The 11,070-nt window shown below is 39.2% G+C and overlaps 1 protein-coding gene across 1 annotated transcript; it reads left to right on the plus strand.

Moving 5' to 3' along the window:
* Positions 1–9,734: 9,734 nt before the first annotated feature.
* LOC147358872 (olfactory receptor 4D11-like) lies at positions 9,735–10,842 on the plus strand. Its single transcript, XM_086342166.1, has one exon. The coding sequence runs from the start codon at positions 9,904–9,906 to the stop codon at positions 10,840–10,842; it is 939 nt and encodes a 312-aa protein (XP_086198292.1). The 5' UTR covers positions 9,735–9,903.
* The last annotated feature ends 228 nt before the right edge of the window (positions 10,843–11,070 follow it).

The raw sequence follows: 11,070 nt of genomic DNA on the forward strand, positions 1-11,070 counted from the left end.
TTCTCCTCCTTCACAACTCCCTCCCTGGGACAGGTCTCCATCACTAACTCTTTCGTCTCTCTTTTTATCTTTTAAATTTTGTCCTGCTGCTGCTGCTAAGTCACTTCAGTCATGTCCGACTCTGTGCGACCCCATAGATGGCAGCCCACCAGGCTCCCCCGTCCCCAGGATTCTCCAGGCAAGAACACTGGAGTGGGTTGCTATTTCTTTCTCCAATGCATGAAAGTGAAAAGTGAAAGGGAAGTCACTCAGTCATGTCCGACTCTCAGCAACCCCATGGAGTGCAGCCTTCCAGGCTCCTGCATCCATGGGATTTTCCAGGCAAGAGTACTGGAGTGGGATGCCATTGCCTTCTCCGATATTTTGTCCTACCTCCTTTCAAAGAGATTGGGCTGTCTTTCTGGGTACCTGGTGTCCTCTGCCAGTGTTCAGAAGTTGTTTTGTGGAATTTGCTCAGCGTTCAAATAATCTTTCAATGAATTTGTGGGGAAGAAAGTGGTCTCCCCATCCTATTCCTCTGCCATCTTAGGACCACCTGAACATTGTCTCTTACACAATAGTCAGTGAGACTGTATAAAAGACAAAAACATGTGAAGCTACCTTGTGCATATTTATGCTAAAACTTCGAATAAACTGAAACTGTTATTTTATGTAATTCTGCAGTCGTATTTTTATTTGTTTACTTAATATTTTTTCACAGCTACCAAGAGTTCTTCCTGTTGAAACTGAGATTATTTTCTGAATCTGATACCAATATCATCCTATAATTTAGGCATACAAAAAAAAACATAGCATTCTTTAATTTTTGTGTAACAATTTAATTTCTATTTCAAGCTACCATTCAACTTTGATGTTTGAAGATTAATGAAAGTTCCCCACCACACCATAGTGTTTTCTGAGTTTCAGGAAAATAAGTAAAAAATAAGGGTAAAAAGAGATGCATAGTTATATAACATGAGTGTTTTTATAATCCACTTACAGCAGAAGCCATAAATGAAATACAATTGTCTAATGTCTCTATCATGCTAACAAAGCACCAGGATACTCTGTGAATGTATTTCTCCACATTCAGATTAAAGAAAAAAAAGTTATCTCACTAAATGTAGAAGCATTTGACAATATTCTATACCAATTCATGACCAAACTCATAAATATATGAGGAAAAGAAAGATTTTTTTAATAAATAAAAAGTTAATGTAAAAAACATGTAATGGTAAACAGAAGCGATTTATTAAGTGCTGCCTCCTATATCCATTCCAATAAATTCCCTATTTTTTCCCATGAGAGACACAGAGAGACTCTGAATTCAACTACATACGTAATTTAGCGACCTGTGTTATTAAAGTGTGCTTCCCTAGTGGCTAAGGCAGTAAAGAATCTGCCTGAAATGCAGGAGACCCAGGTTCAATCCCTGGACAAAAAAATCCCCGAGAGAAGGGAATGGCTACCCGCTCCAGTATTCTTGCCTGAAGCATTCCATGGACAGAGGAGCCTGGTAAGCTACAGCCCACGGGGCTGCAGTCAGAGATGACTGAGTGACGAATGCACTTAACATAATTAAATTATGGGTCTGATCTCAGTGAGATCAGTCCTATGTCAGCAAGAAATAAGAAGTTCAAAGCTTCTAAGAAGGTCTCTAGAACTTGTACTTCACCTTGAGCTGGGAACATAAAACTAAGCTTTTCATTTCCTTAGTGTAAATTACCTCTTCCTCTACAGTCGCTATAATATTGATTCAGTCAACTATGGTCACCACCTAGTGATACAAGGCACTTGTTTTACTAGGAAAATTACTGCAATCAATAATATGTGACAGTTAGTTTTAATGCCTTTATATGCCATGGCTTACCAACTCCTTAATTCCCATCTGTAAAAAGGTCAGCATGATGTTTAAGACTAAATTCATCCAGACACTTCTAAATAATGCAGATGTCAAAGAAAAAAGTCACAAGATAGTATTCTGAACTAAATCATAATGAAATCACCATATCCCAATTTGTGGAATGAACAAAGCTAAGAAATCATTTATAATTTCGCTGCTTACACTAGAAAAGAAAGATACTCTAAAATCAGTAATCTAGCTTCCAACATTTCAATTTTTTTAAGGAAATGATAGAATTAAAAATCAAAGCAAGTTAAAGAACTAAAACAATAATGTAAAGACAAAAAATCAAAAACTCCACAAACAACAAGAGCTGGAAAAGGGAACCCTCCCACAATGCTGGTGGGAATGGAAATCGATACAGTGATTATGGAAGACCGTATGGAGATTCCTTAAAAAACTAGAAATAAAACCACCATAGGACCCAGCAATATCACTTTTAGGCATATACCCTGAAGAAACCAAAACTGAAAAAGACACATGTACCCCAAAGTTCATTGCAGCACTGTTTACAATAGCCAAGACATGGAAATAACCTAGACGTCCACCAACAGATGAATGGGTGAAGAAGCTGCGGTACGTGTGTGCAATGCAATACTACTCGGCCATAAAAAGGAACACATTTGAGTCAGTTCTAATGAGGTGGATGAACCTAGAGCCTACTTCACAGAGTGAAGTCAGAAAGAAACAAATATCACGTATTAACGCATATATATGGAATCTAGAATGGTACTGGTGAGTCTGTTTGCAGAGCAGCGATGGACACACAGACATAGAGAACAGACTTATGGACAAGGGTGGGGGAGAAGAGGGAGAGGGTGAGGTGAATGGAGAGTGTAGCATGGATGCATATGCAGTAGCAAATGTAAATAGATAGCCAATGGGAATTTGTTGTATGACTCAAGGAACTTAAATTGGGGCTCTGTAATAATCTAGAGGGGTGGGAATGGGCAGAAGGAGGGAGGGAGATACAAGAGGGAGGGGACATATGTACACCTATGGTTAATTCATGCTGATGTATGACAGAAATAAAACCAATATTGTAAAGCAATCATCAATTAAAAATAAATAAATATTTTTAAAAGTCGACAAAATAGGAAATGACTACACAATAGAGAAAATCAATGACATCAAAAGGTTAGGAGGGTTCCTTTCCACCACATCCTCACCAGCATTTGATATTTGTAGACTTTTTCATGACAGCCATCCTGACAAGTATCAGATGACACTAAAATAGGATGCTTTGAGAAGATCAACAAAAGTGATAAAGGTGTAGATAACCAGTCAAGAAAAAAGGGGAGAAATTATCAGTATCAGTAATGAAATAAGGCAGCTCACTACAGATCGCACAAACGTTAGGAGGATATTAAGGGAATATAATGACCACATGCCAAATGTTGACTATTTAGATAAACAAATGAGGTGATATCTCCTTGTGGTTTTGGTTTGCAAATAAATTGAAACTTTAAATTTTAAAACCTTCCTATGAAGAAAACTCTAAGCCTAGTTAGCTTCATATGTAAATTCTAACAAAAATTTAAGGAAGAAATAGTAACATTACTACAGAACTGCTTCAAAAAATAGGAGGGACCACTTCTCAACTCAGTTTCTAAGAACAACCTAACTCTGATAGCAAAACCAAAGACTATAAGAATCTCAAAGACTAGATCAAAATCCCTCATTAACACACATGTACACTGAAAACTAAACCAAAAAATTGCTACAGAAAATAAAGAAGTCTTTAAAAATGGAGATGTATATTATATTCACAGATTGGAAAACTCAATATTGTGAAGATTTCAATTCTCTCCCAAATTAATCAATAGGTTCAATGCAATTTGAGGCAAACTGCATTGCCTTGCAAATTGCCAAATTCCAGCAGGACTTCTTTTTTGTTAAGTTGATTATAATAGTTTTAAGCAAATGCAAAGAATCTGAATACCCAAAACAGTTTTGTAAAGTAAACAAATTTGGAGAACTTCTTCTACCTGAATTCAAGAACTATTATACAGTTCAATCATCAATATCGTTTAAAAAATGGGCACGAAGATAGAAACAAATCATTGGAAAAACATAGAGAGCCCATAAATGGGCACACAAACATACATACACATATGTATGTATGTATGTATGTGTATATATGTAGATATATACACAGTCAAATGAATTTAAATAAAGGTGCCAAGATAAATCAATCTGGAAGAGAGTAAATAATAAATTTTTCAGCAAACTGTGGTGGAAAAAACCAGACGTCCACATAGGGAAGAAATTAACCTTCATCCTTACCTCACAACTATACAAAAAATTAACTTGAAATCTATTAAAGACAAACATAAAAGCTCAAACTATTAAACTTCCGAAAGAAAATACTGGACAAGAATGTTTACAATCTTGGGGTAGGCAAGGATTTTTTAGAAAAGACATAAAGATCTTAACAAATATTGACTTCAAAATTTTAAATTTATAATTTTCCAAGTACATCATTAAGAAAATTAAAAGAGAGTTGTAGGCAAAACTATTTCCAATAGACATTTCTAAAAAACGGACTTGTATCCAAACTTTATTGCTAAAGAGAAAATTATTCATGGCACTTGTTATAGAAGACTAAGAAAACCTTTATTAAACAAGAGGGTGTCATGATAGTCTGTAAGGACCATAGTGATGAAATTTTACAATAGGGGAGAGAAATTGGGCTCAACTCTGAACACAGCGTGGAAGAGCAGGAAATTACAGCCAGGAAGCAGGGTTGGAGCTGCGGAATGGCAGGAGATGGAAGATTACTAAAAAGCAACATCAGGAACAACACTGGCTAACTTGACCTAAGAGAATTGTCTCTGAAGGCAGTCCTGGGTGATTTGATGTCACTTGGGGGTGGATGGTAGAGAGTGAGAAACCCATTCAGATAGCAAAGGTGATCAGATGTGAAAGATGGAAGGGTCTGGCTAAACTGACTTAGCAGAGTCCTGGCTAATATTAAGAAAATGCAGAGATGAAAATTCAAAAGCCAAAGCATCACTGGAAAAGAACTCAGACTGAATAGGGTTTGCTCAAAGACAGAATCTTTCTCAATGCAGAGAATCGCTAAACTCAAAATAGGTACTAAAGAAATAATAAAAGAGTAAAACAATTTAAATAGCAGTAAATATGAAACCACTCCACAAAATGAATTATATGAATCCTCAGTAATTACTTGAAAAGATGTTCAGCATCACTAGTCATCAGAAATGCAAATCAACACCGTAACGAGATACCACCACACACACACACCTCCAAATAGTTAAAGTAACATTGTCTTGCAAAGCAGAAACAGAGACACAGGCTCTGAGCACAAATGTATGGCAATCAGGGAGGGAAGGGGAGGAGGAGTTGGGATATTGAGACTGGCCGTATACACTACTGACACTCTGCATAAAACAGAAGATGAATGAGAACGACCTGTGTAGCACAGGGAAGTCTACTGGATGCATGTGAGGAAGTCCAAAGGCAGGGGATATGTGTACCTGTACGGCACATCCATTCACTCTACAGCAAAAACTAACACAACGTTTTAAAGCAACTATACACCAAAAAATTAAAAAAAGAGAAAAAAACATTGTTGAGGAGAACCTGGGCCCACTGGAGCGCTGCTATCGGCAAGGTCAAATGAACATACAATAAACACGCTTTCCAGTAAGAGTAAACGTGTACTTAGCGTATAACTGCCCTTACACGTCCAGGTACTTACCCAAGAGAAATGAAAAACTAGGTACACAAAAACACTTGCACAAATATTGATAGCCAACATTTACCCGTAAGAGCCAAAAATTGGATACAACTCAAACATCATTTAACATAATTAGATAATCAAACTGTGGTGTATATATACACATATAATCTAATACCACTCAGCAACAAACAGGAACAATCGGTACGTGCAATAACATGGATGAATCTCAAAAACAGGAAAAATTCAAATATGAAAATTCCCCTATGTTACAACTCTATGGGCTTGATTCTTTTAATTGGACTGAAATTAATGTGTCCAAGTATTAACATCTACATGCTCCTGATAATGAATACATAGCTTCTATATTAATATCCACACGCCCCTGATAATGAATACATAGCTTTCTATTGCTCCTCTTCAGTGATATTTCTACTGCTGCAAGAGATATCCCCAAAGACCCATCTTGTCAGTTCTCTGTTAAGAATCTTCCGTTTTCAGCATAAACCCTCGTCACCTTTTGACATCATCACATAATCAGTGGCATTCTCCATGCCTCACTCAACTATTCTTTCTGTACAAGTGTAAACTGAAACAATACAGGGTTATAATCATCCTGTGTGTAATTAGAAACTGGAATTGTAAAAACGAGATTTGTCCAGTTGTCTTCTTCCAGCTCTTTGGCCATCTAATTAAAACTCACTTGTGTATGGTCCTCTGAGCTTTGTAAGTCCTAGAAACAGAATGCTTGCAGTCTCTTGGGCACAGAACTTGGCATGTTTTAACAAAGGTCTGATTGAGTGGTGTATTAAGGCATAAGTTTCATCTACTGCCTCTAGATAATTTGGACACTAATTAAAATTCGTGTGTGTGTGTGTGTGCATGTGTGTGTGTGCATGTGCATGTCCTGGTGACAGTTTAATAACTCCCATTGAAAATTCATCACCAACAACACAATCACGCATTTGACTTTCCCTTGCTAGTCCAATAATATTCCCTTTCCAGCTCTTATATGAGATCAGAGCTGATGGGTTTGTTCATTAGACACAATGAAAGAGCCTTGAAGATGTGATTCTTTGAATCTGCCCTTTCTCTCCTGAAAAGAGAGAAAAGACACTAAGATATTTAGTCCTCCAAAGAGCTTCACCATCAGAAACAAATTTTTCAAGAATTAATGTCACCAGTATCTTATTCTGCACTTACCTAATGGCATACAATTCACACTTGGAGTTTCAGGATCAAAGGAATTAGGTAAAGACATTCAACTTCTAGCTAAAGTTAAGGTCACGAGAATGAAATTGAGGTGTCCGTCTTGATTTTGTATAAATACTTTGACTTTCATATTTCTCAGTTAAATTAAATATTTCAGAGCCAAGATGGTCTCCTCAGTGCTAGAGACAAAGGTGGGTGGTAACCAGTGGGAAGAGAGATGTTGTATTAAGAGGAATGCAGAGATATGGTCCATTCAGCGTGATTTTCAGAGCCCTTTCCGCCAAGTGGCTTATCTTCAGACATACTTTATCACACATTCTTGTTATACAAAATTATTGTTATATATTCATCTTATATGTATACACACACACACACACATATTTTCTTATTGTTGTTCAGTCGCCCAGTCTTTGCAACCCCATGGACTGCAGCACACCAGGCCTCCCTGTCCTTCACCATCTCCTGGAGTTTGCCCAAGTTCAAGGTAAAAAAAAAATGGACAGTATTTCTTTCCATCCTATTTCCATCTCTTTATTCCTTTTAACCAGACATAGATTCATAACATATTCCATGTAAGAACCAAGAATAATATTAATACTTACTAAAAGATGATGATAAATAAACTTTTGGTAACTCTTCACATATAGTAAGATCTTAAAAATAGTAGTTTTGTTAGTACCGAAAATCATGACATCTCCTATCATATCTCTTATCCCCCCTAAATCTACTACTTCTCTCCTCATAACACATTTCACTTTGTATCATGCTGAATTTATATATGTTCATCAATTTACACGTACCATCAATTTTGTTAACCTGTAGACACTTTGACAATGTGGTGCAATGTATCTATATACATTGGGGTTTTTGTATACCTGTAATTTTTAAGCTGGAATATACTTGCTTTACAAGGTGGTGTTAGTTTTATCTGTATGCATTTGAAGATTGCAACAAATGGTCACTAGCTAACGAGGAACAAATGATAATTATAAAATTTCCTAAAGATTATCAGTAACAGCTTATGTAAAAATGCTGATGATACGAGTATCCCTGCCTGCTATACGAACACTCCACCCTTTTATCTTTCATCCACAGAAGAAAAGAGGCAGAGGAGAGCGTGCCTGATACAGTCTGGACCACAGCTCAGAACTAGGCCAGTGTCTCTACCATCTCCCCCAGATTAGAGCAAGAACACGTCAGTTACACAAGATGAATATGTTCTAGAGTTTGCTGTGCACAACCGCGGCCACGGCCGGCAGTACTGCGCCGTGCACTTGAAACTCTTGTTAAGAAGGGAGCTCTTACATTTCCGTTTTTACCAAAATAAAAAAATTATGATACCATTTGAGATTTGGATTTGCACAGTTTCAAGCTGTTTCCAATAGCAAATTTTAAATGTTTTAAAGAATTATGAAGTAAGTTATCTCATTAGTATAAAATAATTGCAATGACAAGTTATCTACACAAAATAGCAGCGGCAGATTTAAGAAGTCCCTCAGTAAAAGCCAAGAGCAAGGAAACTGACTCATGGACAGCACCATTGTAATGAGAACCAGATGACAGCTTTTTTTAAGCAAGAAGTCAGCAGAATATTTCCTAATATGAAATTGAAACTTGCTAATATAAAGTGAAGGTGGCTCAGTCATGTCCGACTCTTTGTGACCCCATGGGCTAAACATCCATGGAATTCTCCAGGCCAGAATACTGGAGTGGGTAGCCTTTCCCTTCTCCAAGGGATCTTCCCAACCCAGGGATCAAACCCAGGTCTCCCTCATTGCAGGAGGATTCTTTACCATCTGAGCCACCAGGGAAGCCCAAGAATACTGGAGTGGGTAGCCTATCCCTTCTCCAGCGGATCTTCCTGACCGAGGAATGGAACTGCTATCTCCTGCATTGCAGGCAGACTCTTTACCAGCTGAGCTACCAGGGAAGCCGAATGAGAAACAGATGACATCTTTTTTAAACAAGAAGTCAGCAGAATATTTTGCTACTATGAATATTAAACTTGTAGATTCTTAAGTCCCCAATGGCTGGAGCCATGTCTTACTTATATTTGAATACAAGGATATGGTTTGAATACAGGAAAATACTTTAGACAGCTTCTGATATCAATAAATGTGTGTGGAATTAAAAATAATATTTTAAAAATAAAATTAATTAATTAAATTAAATAGATTGTGTAAAGGTCACTCAGTTCATTCAGTCGCTCAGTCGTGTCCGACTCTTTGCGACCCCATGAACTGCAGCACGCCAGGCCTCCCCGTCCATCACCAACTCCTGGAGTTCACTCAAACTCATGTCCATCGAGTCAATGATGCCATCCAGCCATCTCATCCTCTGTCGTCCCCTTCTCCTCCTGCCCCCAATCCCTCCCAGCATCAGAGTCTTTTCCAATGAGTCAACTCTTCGCATGAGGTGGCCAAAGTACTGAAGTTTCAGCTTTAGCATCATTCCTTCCAAAGAATACCCAGGACTGATCTCCTTTAGAATGGACTGGTTGGATCTCCTTGCAGTCCAAGGGACTCTCAAGAGTCTTCTCCAACAACACAGTTCAAAAGCATCAATTCTTTAGCGCTCAGCCTTCTTCACAGTCCAACTCTCACATCCATACATGACTACTGGAAAAACCATAGCCTTGACTAGACAGGCCTTTGTTGGCAAAGTAATGTCTCTGCTTTTTAATATTCTATCTAGGTTTGTCATAACTTTCCTTCCAAGGAGTAAGCGTCTTTTAATTTCATGGCTGCAGTCACCATCTGCAGTGATTTTGGAGCCCCCAAAAAATAAAGTCTGATGCTGTTTCCACTGTTTCCCCATCTACTTCCCATGAAGTAAAGGTCACTACTTAACACAAATGTTTATTCCTTCCAAAAACAGGTTTACAGGAAATGAATTGTTGAATGGCTTCACATATGATGATTTGAGTGGATCACTAAACTGAGTGCAATCTTAAAAATTTGGACAACTCAACCAATTGTAAACACTACGGCCACATGGGGAAAGTTCTGAATTGCATTCACAGTGTTTAAGAAGAAAACACGATAAATAGCTGAGCACTTTCATATGAAGTAGCTTCAAACAAAACAGACAGAAAGAGGATGAGTCCATGGAGCTGGGAAACGGCACCAGGGTGAAAGAATTTATTTTCCTCGGCCTGACCCAGAATCAAGAACTGAGCTTGGTCTTATTTCTCTTCCTCCTTTTGGTGTACATCACCACTCTGCTGGGAAACCTCCTCATCATGGTCATGGTGACCTGGGACTCTCGCCTTCACACCCCCATGTACTTTTTGCTCCGGAATTTGTCTGTTGCCGACATCTGCTTTTCTTCCATCACAGCCCCCAAGGTCCTGGCGGACCTTCTGGTCCAGAGAAAAGCCATCTCCTTCAACGGCTGCTTCACCCAGATGTTTTTCTTCCATCTTATTGGAGGGGTGGATGTATTTTCTTTGTCGCTGATGGCCTTTGACCGCTACGTGGCCATCACTAAGCCCCTGCACTACGTGACCATCATGAGTCGGGGGCGGTGCACTGCCCTCATCATGGCCTCCTGGGCAGGGGGCTTTGTCCACTCCATCGTGCAGATCTCCCTGTTACTCCCCCTCCCCTTCTGTGGACCCAATGTCCTGGACACTTTCTACTGCGATGGCCCCCAGGTCCTCACACTCGCCTGCACGGACACTGCTGTCCTTGAGCTCCTGATGATTTCCAACAGCGGACTGCTCACCACCCTGTGGTTCGTCTTCCTCCTTGTATCATATATGGTCATATTATTACTAATAAGGTCTCAGGCTGGGGAGGGCAGGGGGAAAGCCATCTCCACCTGCACCGCCCACATCACGGTGGTCACCCTGCACTTCGTGCCCTGCATCTACGTCTACGCCCGGCCCTTCACTGTCCTCCCCACCGATAAGGCCATCTCTGTGACCTTCACTGTCATCTCCCCTCTACTGAACCCCCTGATCTACACCCTGAGGAGCCAGGAGATGAAGGCAGCCATGCGGAGACTGAGGGGAAGACTCGGGCCTTCTGACTGCATAGACTGACAGCTCACTCCATTTCAGCACCTTTGAAAGTCTTTGTGAACCAATAATCTATATTTATTAAAGGATTTCTGATTAATTTTTAAAGTTTACTAAGATACATTGTTCTTGCTGTTATTGTTGTTTAGTCACTAAGTCATGTCCTACACTTTAGGACCCCATGGACTATAGGCCGCCAGGCTCCTCCATTCATGGGATTCTCCAGGCAAGAATACTGGAGTGGGTTTCCAT

The sequence above is a fragment of the Bos grunniens genome, chromosome 15 (genome assembly GCF_055505025.1).
Source record: "Bos grunniens cultivar Pamir isolate PY7600 chromosome 15, Bosgru_T2T1.0, whole genome shotgun sequence".
NCBI lineage: Eukaryota > Metazoa > Chordata > Mammalia > Artiodactyla > Bovidae > Bos > Bos grunniens.